Below are 17,253 nucleotides of genomic sequence, written 5' to 3' on the forward strand. Positions count from 1 at the left end.
GGGAGGGCGGAATGGAGCAAGCCCCCACACCCCGACCCCACTCCCCAGCAGGAGCACCGGGAGGGCGGAATGGAGCAAGCCCCCGCACCCCAACCCCGCTCCCCGGCAGGATCGCCAGGTGGGTGGAACAGGGCAAGCCCCCACACCCCGACCCCGCTCCCCGGCAGGAGCACCAGGTGGGTGGAGCAGGGCAAGCCCCCACACCCCGACCCCACTCCCCAGCAGGAGCACCAGGTGGGTGGAGCAGGGCAAGCCCCCGCACCCCAACCCCGCTCCCCGGCAGGAGCGCCAGGCAGGCGGAATGGAGCAAGCCCCCGCACCCCAACCCCGCTCCCCGGCAGGAGCACCAGGTGGGTGGAACAGGGCAAGCCCCCACACCCCGACCCCACTCCCCAGCAGGAGCGCCAGGCGGGCGGAATGGAGCAAGCCCCCGCGCCCCGACCCCACTCCCCGGCAGGAGCGCCAGCCGGGTGGAACAGGGCAAGCCCCCACGCCCCGACCCCACTCCCCGGCAGGAGCACCAGGTGGGTGGAGCAGGGCAAGCCCCCACACCCCGACCCCACTCCCCAGCAGGAGCGCCAGGTGGGTGGAACAGGGCAAGCCCCCACACCCCGACCCCACTCCCCAGCAGGAGCGCCAGGTGGGTGGAACAGGGCAAGCCCCCACACCCCGACCCCACTCCCCAGCAGGAGCGCCAGGTGGGTGGAACAGGGCAAGCCCCCACACCCCGACCCCACTCCCCGGCAGGAGCGCCAGGTGGGTGGAACAGGGCAAGCCCCCACACCCCGACCCCACTCCCCGGCAGGAGCGCCAGGTGGGTGGAACAGGGCAAGCCCCCACACCCCGACCCCACTCCCCGGCAGGAGCGCCAGGCGGGCAGGTGGAGCGGGGCGAGCCAAACAGCCTTATAACGGAACGTTGCGTAACTTTAAGCGAGTATGTTCTCTAATAGATCAGCAACCTAATAACGAAACAATGTTAACTGGGATGACTTTAAGTGAGGAGCTACTGTATAGCTACCCTAAATTAGTCTTTTCCGTATCAGGTTCCCCTCCTATTTTAGCGACATGGGCAAGGCAGGATGGTTGCCGCCTCCTGACACCTGTTCGCAACCCCCTGAGAACGCATCCCTGGCTGATCCCCGCCTAGTCCCCGATCTCTATGAACTTGCGGTGGGCATTGTGTGCAGTGGGCATCACTGCAGTATCAGCACCTCACGAGCTTCGATGTGTTTATCCTCACGCACTCCTGTGAGGCTGGGCCCGACTGCACAGAGGGGAAACTGAGGCAAGAGCGACTAAACGACGGGCCCAAGGAAACCAAAGGGAGTCTGTTGCAGAGCAGGGAACTAAACTCTGGTCTCTGACGTCCCAGGCTGGCGGCCCAACCATGGGCCCATCGTCCTGGGACTGAGCCGAGTGACCTCATCCGTGACCGCGGCTCTCTTGGGTCATGCCCTCTCCCACAGGAAGCGTGCCTCCCCCCAAGAGCATCACATCCTGGTTTACGTCGAAAGGCCTGGGGAAGACCCTGGACGAGATGACGGTCACCATCCCCCATGACATCTACGTCTTTGGCACCCAGGAGAACTCGATGGGGGACAAGGAGTGGGTCGACTTCCTCCGGGGCATGCTGAAGGAGTTCACAGAGATAGAGTACCGCCCGGTAAGAGCCCCAGCGCCGGGGCAGGGCCTGAGGAGACGGCCTGGGACCCAGGGCTCTGCAGTTCTACACAGTGGGCCACGCGCGTCTTGAGGGGAGGCTCCTGGAGACGACAGCTTCCCCGCATGCCATGCCCAGCTGCGCCGCTCGGCTCAAGAGGGGCCTTGCCTGCTGGGACGCTGTCGTCTCCAGGGGCTGTCCCGCCGTATTGAGAGCCAGGATGTCTGCAACCCCCTCTGGTTGAGGGTCAGCCGTTAGACTCCCCGGCCTCCAGCCTCCAAATCCAGGTGGATCCCAGGCTGTGGATGGCCGCGGGATAGCGGAAGGGCTTGGGGAGACGGTTGCTGGGGTGGCCGTCCTCCCGAATCCTCAGCATTGCTGGAGTTGCCATTTTCACCTGGAATAGTGGATGGGGGAGGGCGTCGGGACCGGGTGTGAAAGCTTGTGGCCACGGGCGGCAGGTATAATAGGCCGGGGGAGGCTAAGGCTCCCCAGACGGGACGTGGTGCACCTCCCTTTGGAGCACCGCCTGCTGCTGAAAGGGCATCTGGGCAGTAGCCCCCACCCCACGCTCTGCCCTGAGGCCCTGCTCCCTCGTCCCTCTCTTACCCCTTGTGCCCCCCCAGCCCCGCTGCTCCTCTTCCCATCTCCACTCCGCCCCTTCCCCCGTGCGCCCGTCCCTGCCCCACTCGGGCTTCTCCGCCCCTGAGAGGCAGAGAGGTGCTGGCAGGGGGGCCCTCAGGGGAGGGGGTGGGGAGAGGCCTGGTGGGGTGGCTCCTTGGGGGAGGGGGTGGAGAGGTGCAGGTGGGGAGCCCCTCGGGGGAGGGGGTGGAGAGAGGTGCAGACAGGGGGGCTCCTTTGGGGAGGGGGCGGAGAGAGGCACGGGTGGGGGGGCCCTCGGGGGAGGGGGCGGAGAGAGGCACGGGCGGGGGGGGCCCCTTGAGGGAGGGGGCCGAGTGGGAACCGGGCCTGGGGCAGAGTGGGGGTGGAACGTCAGCGTGGCCTCGGGGGGAGGGGGGGCAAGGCCGAGTGGGGGCGGGCCTCAGGGCAGGGCCACGGTCCGGGCCCCCCAGACTTCGAGGGAGCTTCCAGCACTCAGGCCCAGCCCCCCGCGGGGAATCACGCACTGCCCATGCCTGCGGCCACAGGTCTCTGAGCCCTTTAACCTCCTGAGGTGGACGCGTCAGGCTTCTGGAATGAGGGGTCTCAGCTGCGGTGTCTTGGCCAGCGTTCCCAGCCGCACCCTAGCATTCGGGGTGTTGCACACTGGCGTCTGTACTCCCCCCCCAGAGGTGGCAGCATTATTCATGCATGTGTGAGAATTCAGCGGGAGGGGGAATTCAGTGCCGCTTGCTTGCTTTGGGATCCTTCAGCACCCGCAGAGCTGCGTGAAGCGCAAGGCGTTACATTTAACAGGGCTTTTATCCCTTTCCTGCAGTCATGGTCAATTCAGGAAGAGTCCCGGGTTTAGGGACTGCTCCGTGAAAATGTCCTGACCGCTGAGGGGCCCCGAGCACCTGCAGCTGCGCCCACCGGGCGCTGTAACCCCACCCTGGCCTGGTGCAGAAGCAGCGAGCCCACGCTGCCCTCATCTGGCCAGTGGCGGCTCCTGGGTCCCGCCAGCTGGGCCGGGCCTGTCTCCGCTCCGAGCCGGCGGTTTTCCCTGCTCCTCCGTCATGATGGAGGGGTGGCTAGGCCAAACCTGCACGCAGCTGTGACCCCACGCGCCTGGTCACCACACTCGGAGCAGGGAGCTGGGCCCAGCCCCGAGGCACAGGAGCCCCTGCTGCTGGGGGAGTCCTGAACACGCAATAAAGTCACAGGCAAACGGTAAATCACGCTGTCCAGGACTCTTCCCGCCAGGCCAAACCTGCAGCCATTAATATAATGCTAGACCAGCAACTCCTTAAGGCAGAAAAGACTTAGGAGGAAGAGAAGCCTCCTGTAAACATCTGGGTTGTGCCTTGGTGGTTCAAAAATGTCCTTGTTGGAACAGGGAAGGGGGGGAGCAGCAGCTATCGGACATGTCTGCCCCGGGGACAGATTGGACTACAATTCCGGGCAGCCACCCTGGCGGCTTTCAACCTCACCAAACTTCATTTAAACCTCGGTTTGCAAACACTGAGCCACAGGGAGGCTCTGCAGGCACTCCCGGGCGTCTCGGTGGGTTTGTTCTCATTGCTGCAAGCCTGGTTCTTGCTGCAGGTGGGGTTTCAGGGTCGGTGACCTTAGGGCAGCTGCTGCCTCCGAGCCAAGCTCCGGCGCCCCCGCCAGGAGAGTGGAGGTGTAACGTTGTCTTGTTGGCCCCCTGCCAGATCGCGATGCAGGCCTTGTGGAACATTAAGATTGCCGTCCTGGTGAGACCGGAGCACGAGAACCGGATCAGCCACGTCAGCACCTCGAGTGTGAAGACCGGGATCGCCAACACGCTAGGTAGGGGCCGATCTAGGCGCTGTGGGGGCTAGACTAGGTACCTGGGACAGACAGACTCAGCCCTCTGCACTCACCTTTAGTATAGCTGGCTAGGAGTGAGTGAGGGTGCACCCTGGTATCCACGTTTTTCCCGATAGGGCCCTTCTATGCAAGTGGTAGATTCCTATGGTCTTGGAGTAGCAGGTCACAGTTCCAGTACCAGACACTCTCTGCGTGTGAGTGATTTACACAGCAGTTGTGTCAGTGCACATGGGTTCTTTGCAACATGTCTGTATGTTCTGGCCCCACAAGCTCCAGTGGGGCTGCCATCCAAAATTAGTATTTTCTGATTCTGGGGGTGGGGGTTAGAGCTGGGGTTTGAGACTGGGACTGAAGCTTGGGTGGTGGAAGAGGGGACTGGATGGCTCAGAGGATTGGGATACTGTGCAGGGCCTTTCAGATACAGTTGGCCATCCTGATCTGGTCTGGGTCACTGGTCACTGGGTCATTACTGTCTGTGCCTCTTCACTGGCCTTTGTGAAGCGCCTTAGTGGGTCTCACACCGATTCCGGAGAGGTCAATGGCCAAATGGGCCCTGGAGACTGAATTTCTCTTCCTCCCCTCCAGCAGAGGGTTGAGGCAAGTTAGCACCAAGATGAGTTGATTTAAATCATCAATTGTAATGGTGAGCTAAATCAGCAAGCCGGAAACCATAATTTAAATCACCGATTTTAATCATATTTTGCATTGGTACTTTTTAGTTACTTCCCTAAAGAAAGGTTGAGTCTCGTTGGCTGGCAAACATTAAAATGTGCTGATTGCAGCAAAATCTAGCCTTTACCCTAAATGTGATTCATCTTTTTGCTAGGCAAGAGGATATACTGCATCTATACCCATTGATTTAAGCACTATAGAGCTTGACTTACATTTATTCAGATTCTTAATTTTTACCTTTTTCATTGTGTTAGAAAATGGTAAATGACACATTTCTTATTGAAATAATGGATTTTTTACTTGTGATATGTGCCAAGCTCTATTTGGATGGAAATCCAAATTCAATTTAAAATGCACGAAAACCACTTTTTACATTAAATAAAATGACCATAGATGGGCTGGAGATATCAGGAAAAATAGTTCATCAAAACATGTTTTGCCTTTAAAACTAAGTGACGTATTACCCACAAGAAGTATGAGCTGTAGTTAGTGAATTTAGCTGATTGTTTCTGGTCACCATGTCCTTCAAGATTTTAGAGCTAGTAGATTTCATCCTCTCACGCCTTGTTTTTATTGATAGAATGAGGGAGGAAACCAAGCTTTCCTGCTTTTTCAGCTCCCAGTTGATAGCTTAACTTTGAATGAACTAGTCATTGAACTGAACGAGTTGAATAAACTGAAATGAAAAAAATGTTCTTGTTGCAGCTGTAGAAGAGGCTACTGGTGTCAAAAGCTGGTTTAGCCCTTCAACAAACTCTGGGTCCAGGTGCTTAGCCGGTGACTTTCAGTGCTTTGACTGTCTTGCAAACATGTACTTCTTAATATTACTTCTGTAGTTAATTTAAATGATGTTAATAGATTATAACAAATTAAGGCCTTAACATAGGTAGTTAATTTCCATTTGAACGTTAAACTGGTTTCTCTTTTAAAAGTATACCTGTATTTAATTTAAATTTTAAATGTCAGGTTTTTTATTAATTTATTTTTAAATCAAAGATTTTTTTTTTTATCCAGCCTGGTTGGCTCAGACATTCCCTCTGCTCTGGCGTGAGAGGAGCCCTGGCCTGGCACCATCCTCCAACACAAGGGCACAGACTGTTCTGTGATGCCACAATCCTTTCGCTCGGAAGGCCCTGGTTATTTGCCCTGCTTTAAAATGACCCCAGGGCCTGCCTCTCTGCATCTGCTTCTCCTCCCTTGGCTGGGTTCAGGGCTGGCTCTGCCACCTAAGGCAGTGTAGATGGTGCCCCAGGGCAGCTGAACGGTAATGCGGGCAGCACCTGGATCCTGGCGGAGGGGGCTCGCGGGGTCAGTTACAGCTGGAGAGAGGCTGGGTCTGACTATCTCCAAGGCCAGGGAAGGCTAGGATCCAGGGATCTGGTGCAGCTCTTAGCCAGCGGGGACTCTCTCCTCCCCCTACCCACCCTAATGGCTTTGTGTTTTTTCTGCTCGCTCCAAGCTGCTGGTGCCGGCTTCGGCTGCTGTGCCATGGGCCATCAGTGCCCAGAGTGGGCCTGGGAACCGAGCCCCGGCCCGGCCTGAGTGGGGCTCACCCCCTCCCCTTCTTTGTTTTGCAGGCAATAAAGGGGCTGTGGGAGTTTCCTTCATGTTCAATGGCACCTCTTTCGGCTTCGTGAATTGCCACCTGACCTCAGGCAATGAGAAGACGGCCAGGTGAGTGCGGGGCACCGGGCAGGGCAGCCCCTGGCAGAGCGGGAGCCCGTCACCTAGCTCTGAGCTGGGGGGACAGGCCCCCTGGTCCCCCCGGGGATAACGGGGCTGAATGGGGAGCTGCTGGTAGCTCCTGTCGCTGGCCATGGGCAGCACGCGAACATGGTCGATGGCTCTGGACAGCGACGCTTAGGTCTCCACGGAGAGGCACGACCCTCACGCGCTCCTGCTCGCTTAGAGACGTGGCTTGCTCACTCCTGGACATGCAGACACGCTCGTGCTGGGTACGCTCGCACCTACCCCTGGCCACGTTCCTGCTCGCTCTGACACACTCATGCTCGCTCTGGCGCACTAGTGTTTGCACGCAGCCACTTGCACTCCTGGATTCGGTTTGGGGCACACTTGCCACGCACGCATGCGCCAGTTTGAACAGGTTTGTCCTTTCGCACACCCACCCTGGGGCACACTCGCTCACTCTGGCCTTCGCATGCTCCTTCTTGCTTTCTTAGATACAGGTTGGCTCAGCCTTGCACGCTTGCGTACACTCAGACACACTTGCGCTCACTCTGTCCCGGCGTATTTCCATGCACCATCCCACACCCTGCTCCTTGGGGCCGCATCGCCCTGGGCCCGGCGGTCAGCACGCAGCGATTGTCGCTGTTAGCATGCACGCTCCGGTCCCGCTGGATGAACTCTGGAAGCACAGACGTTCCCAGGCTAAGCATCAAGCGCGGCTGGTGGGTCTACCGCCAAATGAGGAAAGCCACCATTTCCTTCCCCCGGTCTCTCTGTCAGGCCTGGAGCTCTTAGCCTGGGAAAAGCATTCATTCTCCACACACCTTCTCTTTGGTAGAAGCCCTGAGAATATTAAACAACCACCCTATCTGTCATCTGTACCGTCCCGATGGATCCCAGAGGGCGGTTACACACGTAACAAGCCCCACGCAGCGGGTCAGCGCGTCTGCCTCTGGGGAGGAGCGCGGCGGCTGTTGACAGCACTCAAATTAGGGCACCCAAGCAAACCCACTGCCCTTGCGGGAAGCACCCGGGGATCTTTAGTAACTCGGAGCAGTCGAGGCCTTGGGTTTCTGTTCCCAAGCCTGTGCCCCCGGAGACTCTGATCTGTGTCCCCTCCCCTGCCCCCTCTGTGCCGGGCGCGTCTCTCTCGGCCTGCCCACCGCTCCCCTCTCCGGCAGGCGGAACCAGAATTACCTGGACATCCTGCGCTTGCTGTCCCTGGGCGACAAGCAGCTCAGCTCCTTCGACATCTCGCTCCGCTTCACCCATCTCTTCTGGTTCGGGGACCTCAACTACCGCCTGGACATGGACATCCAGGTGAGGGGGACGCGGGCCCGTGGGGACGGGGGCCTGGGCCAGGCTGGAGAGGGCTGCAGCATGGGGAGGGCAGCCAAGGGAGAGGTGGGGGGCACAGGCCTTTGGGGGGGAAAGGAGGGAGGGCAGGCCTGGGGGGGTGGGGGTGGCCTGTCCTCCCCGCTCTGACCTGCCCGCTTGGTCCTGCCTCCTCCAGGAGATCCTCAACTACATCAACCGCAAGGAGTTCGAGCCGCTGCTCAAGGTGGATCAGCTCAACCTGGAGAAGGAGAAGCACAAGGTCTTCCTGCGATTCGGTGAGGGCGGCGCTGCTGCGGGCGGGGCGGGTGTCTGCTTCCCCCACCGGCTCTGCCCCTTCCCTGCTGGCGTGGGGGGAGCTCTAGGGGGGTCTCCCCTTCCCTGCTGGGGTGGGGGAGCTTTGGGGGCTCTCCCCTTCCCTCCTGGGGTGTTGCTGGGCGGGTCTCCCCTTCCCTGCTGGGGTGGGGGGAGCTGTGGGGGGTCTCCCCTTCCCTGCTGAGGTGGGGGAGCTTTGGGGGCTCTCCCCTTCCCTGCTGGGGTGTTGCTGGGGGGGGTGTCTCCCCTTCCCTGCTGGCGTGGGGGGAGCTGTAGGGGGGTCTCCCCTTCTCTGCTGGGGTGTTGCTGGGGGCGGTGTCTCCCCTTCCCTGCTGGGGTGGGGGGAGCTGTGGGGGCTCTCCCCTTCCCTGCTGGGGTGGGGGAGCTTTGGGGGCTCTCCCCTTCCCTGCTGGGGTGTTGCTGGGGCGGGTCTCCCCTTCCCTGCTGGGGTGGGGGGAGCTGTGGGGGCTCTCCCCTTCCCTGCTGTGGTGGGGGAGCTTTGGGGGCTCTCCCCTTCCCTGCTGGGGTGTTGCTGGGGGGTGTCTCCCCTTCAGGGGTCGGCATTGCTGGGCCTGGGGTCCGGGGTGTGGATTGTGGCTGCTGGGGGATGCTGCGGGTGGCCCGGCCGAGGCTGTTTCTCCTCACGCCCTGGGCTGTGTCTCTGCAGGCGAGGAGGAGATCACCTTCCCCCCAACCTACCGCTACGAGCGGGGCTCCCGCGACACCTACGTGTGGCATAAGCAGAAGCCCACCGGGGTAGGTGCTGGGGGTGGGGTGGGGAAGCGAAGGTATGTGTGTGTGTGGGGGGGGGCGTTTGGGGGGCTGGGGAGGGATAGCCAGTTCCCGTGGTTGGCTCTCCGGACCCTGTGGGCCAGTGAGGGGCCAGCGCCAGGGGCCCTGCCAGGCTGATGGGCGGGGGGAGGGTGCTGCCTGGCAATGCCTCACCCCAGCGTCCTGTGCCCCCCACCCAGGTCCGCACCAACGTCCCCTCTTGGTGTGACCGCATCCTGTGGAAGTCGTACCCCGAGACCCACATCAACTGCAACTCCTACGGTGAGTGGGGGGCGTCAGCAGCACCCGCTGCTGGCTGGGATCACACCTGCTCGCCCTCGGGCGGCTGGCCGGGGTGGTCCACCCCCTGGCAGCCCAAGTGGAGCATCTCCCATGGGCGTGCGGAGGAGCCCGTGGCCGGTGCATCTGCACGGAGGTGACCAGGGACCCAGTGCCAGGCGCTCCCCCGGCTGTGCCTGCAGATCTGGCTGTTCCTTGGGGCTAGTCCTGCCCCGGGCCTGGGACACCCTCTCTCCGCTCAACCCCAGAAGCCCCTTCTCCTCACGCCCCCTCGAGCCGCACGACACCCCTGGGGGGATGGTGAGTGGGGCAGAGCGACAGCCCAGGCTTCCTGCCAGGGCCCTGCTCGCCCAGACCTCGCAGGGGGGCCAGGCCGTGCGGGGCTGGGGCTCGCCCTGGGGGGCTCGAGAGGAAAGCCCTCACGGGGGCGTGGGGTAGACAGGGTGGGGGTAGACAGTCTCTCCCTGCTAGGCCCCAGGTTCAAATCCAGCCCAAACGGGTCTAGTCACGGAGGCCTGCGAGTTGCGAGTCTCCGTCCAGTTGTCAAGGGGGAGGTGGGCTCTGTTCCCAGGACAAGGGTCTCATCACCGTTAGCCGAGCACCCCCCTCCCTTGTGAGCAGCCTCAGCGGGGGGACCAAGGGCTGAAGAGGCAGTGGGGAGCCTGGGGTGGGCACGTTGGCAGGGCAGCGAGGGGAACTGGGACGGCAGGTGGGCAGAGAGGACTGGCCCCCTGGGCTATCAGAATTCCCCACTGAATTCTGGCATGAGGGAAACGTAGTTCTCTCCCCGGCGATGTTTCCGAGGTGCGTACGGACGCCCAGCGAAGGGCCGGGCAAGGGGGCTCCTCAGCTGCCCTGCCAGTGAGCACTGGGGCACTCCACCCCTGGGTCTGGGGCACTCCACCCCTAGAGAGGGCCATGCCTTCCCCTTGGGCCTGATCAGCTGCCAGTCGGACTCCCTGCCCCTGCTGAGCCCGCTCCCGGCCCCGGGCGCCCTGGCTAGCTCACCAGTGGAGCCTGCTTGTTGGTAGGATGCACCGACGACATCACGACCAGCGACCACTCCCCTGTCTTCGGAGCCTTCGAAGTCGGAGTGACATCCCAGTTTGTCTCCAAGAAAGGTACGGGGGGAAGGCGGGCGTGTGCCTGCCCTGCGCTGGGCTGGGTGGCCACCGGCTAGCAATGGCCAAGCCGCTCTCCACCTGCCCCTGGCCCTGACTTGTCACTGAGCCTCCGTGGGGACACGGATGTCGCAGAGTTGTAGCGTTTAAATCCGGAAGGGACTGCTAGAGCATCCGGTGTGACTGCCTGTCTACTGCAGGCCACCGACCTGCACGCTAACCCCGCACCGAGAGAGACAGCGCTCGGGGCCACCTCAGAGCCCTGGCCTACCCCATCCTATGTCCCGTCTCCAGCCGTGACCATCCCTCCTGCCTCAGAGGAAGGAGATAAAAAACCCTCCCAGAACACACTGGGGGAGGGGGAAATCCTGAAACCCTGAAGCATGAGCTTTGGGAAGGTAAGCCATAGACCGGAAGTGAGCCCCAGGGCTGCTGAGCCCTGCCCCTGCCCGTCATGCAGTTCCCGCTCACCCATTTGTCCAGCTCTCTCTTAAAACTAACTCAGTTGTTTGCCCCCACAACTCCTATTGCTGGTTAATTTCCTGCCTGAATTTGTTCACGGCTAGTTTCCATTTGTTCTTGTGCCAGCACTGTCCTGTAGCTTCCAAAGCTCATCTCCCTCCCTGGTGCTCACCCCCTGGTGTATTCACAGAGCAACCTGATTCCCTCTCCCCTTCTTACTCAACCCCAAGTGCCTGACCGTGAACTCTGGACTACTGAATTTCATCCCCGTTCTGTCCCTCCAGCCTTCAGGGTCATCAGGTCCTCCTGTGTTCCAGTTCGCCTCTGGACTGACGCTGCCTTCTAACTTTGGGTCATCAGCACATTTCATTAGCCTGCTCCTGCTTTTTGTGCCCAGGTCGTTAAGAAACACAGTGAATGAGATTGGTCCCAAGGCTGATCCTTGGGGAACTCCGCTAGGAACCTCCCTCCTGTCCAGTAATCACCTTTCAGCGCAACCCGCTGTCTCCTCCCTTTAGCCAGTTCCTTACCCACCTGACGAGTCTTGCACTGATCCCTAACCACTTCCTAGAGACACCGTGTCTGGCACGATCTACCGTTGGTAAACTCACGATGCATTACGTCTCCTTTGCCAATTGCCTCTCTGAATTTCATTATTCTTTCCTTCACAATTCGTTCTAACGCCTGCTGCGGTCTGACTAACAAGGTCTGTAACAGCCCGGGTCACTTTTTTCCCCTTTCTTACATCCAGGGACGTTAGCTATTGTCCATTCATACGGCGCTATGCCAAATAGCTAGATGCATTAAAAACCCCTTCCTACCGGCCTAGCAATCTCATGTGCCAGTGCTTTCAGGATCCTGGGATGGAAACGATCCGGTCCCCCCTGCCTGATTCAAGCGCATTAAGCTCGTTAAGTTTTTCTTCCACCTCGGCTGTGGTAATTACCATTTCTAGACACTCATTTCCATCAGCCATCCTGCCTTCGTCCACACGCTCTGATCCTCGTTACTGAAAACCGAGGCGAAGTATGGCTGTTATTTTGGGGCCATACCTAGATGATCTTTAATCTCCTTCCCCGCCACACTGCATACCTCACCAACCCCAGACATCACCACCTCAGGATTGCCGGACCCCCGCATGATCCTGTCTCACTGCCCCAGGAGAAGGCAATGCCACCCTAGGTCCATGCCTCCTGTTAGCCCTGCTCTCCTGTCGTCCCCTCGGCTGTGCCCTGTGTCAGTTCTGGGGCACACTTGGCTCCATCACCCAACCCAGAAGGGAGATGAACTTGCTTGGGGCCCAGCAGACCTGGTAGCTCTCCAGGCTTGATACCAGCTGTGATAAAAACTGAGCTGGGGGTGTCTTCCTTGTCCCTCATATGAACCTGTGGGTCCTGTCTTCTTGGGGCAGCCATAACCCTCTCCACACTCTGGCCTCGTGGCTGGAACACTGGATCAGGACTCAGCAGACCTTGGATTTGTCCCCAGCTCTGCCACTGGCTTGCCAGGTGACCTTGGGCAAGTCACGTTCCCTCCCCGTGCCTCAGTTTTCCCCTCTGTAAAATGGGAATAATGACCTCGCCCTCCTTTGTACAGCGCTTGGAGATCTAGGGATGAAAGGTGCTAGGTAAGAGCTACCCAGGTGAGGTGTTCTACTATGATTATTCTCTGCTCCCAGGGCTCTCCAAGGCCTCAGACCAGGCCTACATTGAATTTGAGAACATCGAAGCTATCGTGAAGACGGCCAGCAGGACCAAGTTCTTTATCGAGTTCTACTCCACCTGCCTGGAAGGTGCGTGCCTGACACCCCTCCCTCCCCCCACTCGCCTGGTTCACACATACCATGTAGCCCACTGGCTAGTGTAGACGGGAGCCTCTCCACCATCTGCTGTGTGTGAGCCCATGGCCCGCCAGCGGCTGCAACCAGCAGAGGTTGTAAAAGCCCTAATTCTCCTTGTGTTAGTGGAGATTCTCCTTTAGCTCAAGCAACAGAGGCCTGTGGAGTGGTGGGGTTGGGGGTGTGTCTGTCCCCACATGGGGTCAATTTAGTCCTAGGACAGTTCCATTCTGGCTAGATGGGGGCAGGGTGAGAGGCGTACCATGGGACTGCTCCACTGTGTCTGAAGGCCAGGGGAGTGTGTGCCTGAGCCGAGCCTGCCACTTCCTCTCCCCCAGAGTTCAAGAAGAGCTTCGAGAACGACATGCAGAGCAGTGACAACATCAACTTCCTGAAGGTTCAGTGGTCCTCGAGGCAGCTGCCCACGGTGAGAACTCCTCCCCTCCCCCAGCCAATCACCCTGCCACCCCCTCTGCACAGAGGAGACACCACTTTGTTATTGGTAGTAACAATCCCATAATCTTTACAAAGCGGGTCAGTATCATTATGGGGAAACTGAGGCACAGAGCAGGGGCGTGACTTGCCCAGGGTCACCCAGCAGACCAGTGGCGGGGCCGGGAATAGGACACAGCTCTCCCAAGCCAGTGCTCTATGCACACCGGCTCTCTGTCCGGGTGGGAGAATGCGGGCGGTGGGTTCGATTGGCAGGGGGAGCGGGATCCCTGTATTACTGCACCGTGCTCCGCTGTGCCCTGTAGCTGCCACATGCAGCCTGTTGGCCTCCTTGTGCTGAGTAAATGTCCATTCTCCATGGATTCTCCCTGGCTGCAGCTGAAACCGATTCTGTCCGAGATCGAGTATCTCCAGGACCAGCACCTGCTGCTCACGGTCAAGTCCGTCGATGGCTATGAATCCTACGGTAAGGAGCAGGAGGGGGAGTGTGGCCTGGGAGTAACATCACCCTCCAGTGGCCGAGTCACAGAGTGGCTAAGGGAGGGATCTGCTATAGCGTCTGGCATTCTCCTTTGGCTCAAAGGGAGGAGTCCTGGGTTTTGGTGCTGTAGGCCCAGGGTTCTAGTCCTGGCTGCCCTAGGTGAGGTCTGTTCCCAGCTCTGTCGCCGATTCCTGTGGGCTATAACCTAGAAACATAAAAACGGCTAAACTGGGTCAGACCAAAGGTGCATCTAGCCCAGTATCCTGTCTTCCGACAATGGCCAGTGCCAGGTGCCCCAGAGGGAATGAACAGAACAGGTAATCATCAAGTGATCCTTTCCCTATCACTCATTGCCAGCTTCTGGCAAACAGAGGCTAGGGACACCATCCCTGCCCATCCTGGCTAATAGCCATTGATGGACCTATCCTCCATGAACTTATCTAGTTCTTTTTTGACCCTGTTGTAGTCTTAGCCTTCACAACATCCTCTGGCAAGGAGTTTCACAGGTTGACTGTGCGTTGTGTGAAGAAATACTTCCTTTGGTTTGTTTTAAACCTGCTACTGATTAATTTCATCAGGTGACCCCCTAGTTCGTGTGTTGTGAGAAGGAGTAAATAACACTTTCTTATTCACTTTCTCCACGCCCGTCATGGTTTTATAGACCTCTGTCATATCCCCCCTTAGTCGTCTCTTTTCAAAGCTCAAAAGACCCAGTTTTATTAATCTCTCCTCCTATGGCAGCCGTTCCATACTGCTCATCATTTGTGTTGTCCTTTTTTGAACCTTTTCCAATTCCAATATATCTTTTTTGAGATGGGGCGACCACATCTGCAGGCAGTATTCAAGGTGTGGGCGTACCATGGATTTATAGAGAGGCAACATGATATTTTCTGTCTTATTATCGATCCCTTTCTTAATGATTCCCAGCATTCTGTTCGCTTTTTTGGCTGCCGCTGCACATTGAGTGGGTGTTTGCAGAGAACTCTCCACAATGACTCCACGGTCTCTTTCTTGAGTGGTAACAGCTAATTTAGACCCCATCATTATGTATGTATAGTTGGGATTGTGTTTTCCAATGTGCATTACTTTGCATTTGTCAACATGGAATTTCATCTGCCATTTTGTTGCCCAGTCACCCAGTTTTTTGAGATCCTTCTGTAGCTCTTCTCAATCTGCCTGGGACTTAACTATCTTGAGTAGTTTTGTATCTGCAAATTTTGCCACCTCACTGCTTACCCCTTTTTCCAGATCATTTATGAATATGTTGAAAGGACTGGTCCCAGTGCAGACTCCTGGGGGACCCCGCTATTTACCTCTCTCTCTTCTGAAAACTGACCATTTATTCCTACCCTTTGTTTCTGTCTTTTAACCAGTTACTGATCCATGAGAGGACCTTCCCTCTTATCCCGTGACTCCCTACTTTGCTTAAGACCCTTTGCTGAAGAACCTTGTCAAAGGCTTTCTGAAAGTCCAAGTACACGGTATCCTCTGGATCACCCTTGTCCCCATGTTTGTTGACCCCCTCAAAGAATTCTAGTAGATTAGTGAGGCGTGATTTCCCTTTACAAAAGCCATATTGACTCTTCCCCAGCAAATCATGTTCATCTACATATCTGATCATTCTGTTCTTTACTACAGTTTCAACCAGTTTGCTTGGTACTGAAGTTAGACTTACCAGCCAGGGTCACCTCTGGAGGCTTTTTGAAAAATCGGCGTCACATTAGCTAATGTAGTAGGAAGTCAGCTTGAGACATGAGCCCTTGTACCAGAGGCCTGGTATGAGGCAGGCCCTGCTCACAGAATCTGGCAAGAGCAGGGCTGGTGGGGGAGTGGCGCTATGTGGGAAAGAAAACATGTATTGAAAACATGTGTGTATTATTGCCACTCCCCCACCAACATGACCTACTCTGTCATTTCGATATCTTTTGTACCCTGGTATCGCCGTGTCCCATTGCTTATCCTCATTCCACCAAGTTTCTGTGATGCATGTTACATCAAAATTGGAATTGGAAAAGGTTCAGAAAAGGGCAATAAAAATGCTGAGGACTATGGAACGGCTTCCGTATGAGGAGAGATTAATAAGACTGGGACTTTTCAGCTTGGAAAAGAGACGGCTAACGGGGAATATGATTGAGGTCTATAAAGTCATGACTGGTGCAGAGAAAGTAGATAAGGAAGTGTTGTTTACTACTTCTCATAACACAAGAACCAGGGGTCACCAAATGAAATTAATCGGCAGCAGGTTTAAAACAAACAAAAGGAAGTATTTCTTTACACAATGCACAGGCAACCGGTGGAACTCCTTGCCAGAGGATGTTGTGAAGGCCAAGACCCTAAGAGGGTCCGTAACAGACCTTAGGTCTGATCCAGTAGGGCCATTCTTATGTTCTTATCCACATCCTCATTTAATACCACCCACTCGAGTTCACCCATCTTAGTACTGAGACTTCTTGCATTTGTAGACAAGCTCTTACAACATTTCTCAATGTTTAGCTCTCTGCCTTCATGTGACGTAACTGAATGGGACTCTTTTTTGTTTGATTGTTTCTCTTCAGTTCTTGCCTGTACTTTATCAACTCCTCTCCTCTCCTCTTTATGAGGATAGAGAAAATCCCCGCTAACAGATCCTCCCCTAAGGGATGTCTCTGTCCTGAACCATGTGCTCAGCACCTGTAATAGTCTTGACAGAACAAGGAGCAGTGGTCTCAAGTTGCAGTGGGGGAGGTTTAGGTTGGATGTTAGGAAACACTATTTCACTAGGAGGGTGGTGAAGCACTGGAATGCGTTACCTAGGGAGGTGGTAGAATCTCCTTCCTTAGAGGTTTTTAAGGACAGGCTTGACAAAGCCCTGTCTGGGATGATTTAGTTGGGGATTGGTCCTGCTTTGAGCAGGGGGTTGGACTAGATGACCTCCTGAGGTCCCTTCCAACCCTGATATTCTATGATTTTGTGATTCACCTGTTGGCTTGCCCTCGGCACTTAGCTTAAAAACTCCTCTACAACCTTTTCAAGTTTACACACCCAGCAATCTAGTTCCATTTTGTGCAGGCCGTCCTTTCTGTGAAAGCTCCTCCTTTCCCAAAAGGCTCCACCAGTTCCTAATAAACCTAAAACCCTCCTCCCTACGCCCGCGTCTCTCAGAATGAAGTCTAAAATGGCTTCCCCCCTGGTTACTTCCTCCTCTTTCTGAAATAAGTCATCCCCACTACAGTCCGAGAACTTGCTGAAAGGTTTGCGTGTTGCCTTTTCCATCAGATGTCTGCATAGTTAAAGTCCCCCCCTTGTTACCAGGGCTTGCGTTCTGGATAGCTCTGTTATTTGTAGTAGAAACACCTCCTCCTTTGGTGGTCTGCCATGGTGTCATCCTATTCCCCTTCCCTCCTTTTATTTTTACCAAGAGACTCTCTGGTCTGTCTCCCACCTCCTTCTGGGCCTCAGAACAAGTGTAGATATTCTTGGTATATAATGCAACACCTCCTGTCTCTGCCCCTCTCCTCACTGTGGTATCTGAGCCCCCCTCCCCATGGAGCCTCACACGGCCCCTTGGCAGTAGGGAAACATCATGTTCCTTTCCCAGGTGGAAGCTGAGCTATTAAGTGACTTGCCCAGGGTCAGCCAGGGAGTGTGTTCCAGAGCTAGGAATTGAACCCAGGTCTCTAACATCCCATTCCAGGCTCAACCCACCTCCCTCTCGCTCCAGGGGC

General features: G+C 56.9%; 1 protein-coding gene across 1 annotated transcript in view; it reads left to right on the plus strand.

Annotated features, from left to right (window-relative positions):
- Nucleotides 1–17,253, plus strand: part of INPPL1 (inositol polyphosphate phosphatase like 1) — a 76,209-nt gene that overhangs the window by 49,108 nt on the left and 9,848 nt on the right. The window contains exons 12-22 of the mRNA XM_037913816.2: nt 1,469–1,665; nt 3,978–4,095; nt 6,366–6,462; nt 7,656–7,794; nt 7,988–8,087; nt 8,792–8,880; nt 9,096–9,177; nt 10,227–10,316; nt 12,457–12,570; nt 12,954–13,042; nt 13,447–13,534. Coding sequence (XP_037769744.1) covers nt 1,469–1,665; nt 3,978–4,095; nt 6,366–6,462; nt 7,656–7,794; nt 7,988–8,087; nt 8,792–8,880; nt 9,096–9,177; nt 10,227–10,316; nt 12,457–12,570; nt 12,954–13,042; nt 13,447–13,534 — 1,203 coding nt within the window. The remainder of the gene's footprint in view (nt 1–1,468; nt 1,666–3,977; nt 4,096–6,365; nt 6,463–7,655; nt 7,795–7,987; nt 8,088–8,791; nt 8,881–9,095; nt 9,178–10,226; nt 10,317–12,456; nt 12,571–12,953; nt 13,043–13,446; nt 13,535–17,253) is intronic.

This window comes from Chelonia mydas, chromosome 1 (assembly GCF_015237465.2).
Source record: "Chelonia mydas isolate rCheMyd1 chromosome 1, rCheMyd1.pri.v2, whole genome shotgun sequence".
Lineage (NCBI taxonomy): Eukaryota > Metazoa > Chordata > Testudines > Cheloniidae > Chelonia > Chelonia mydas.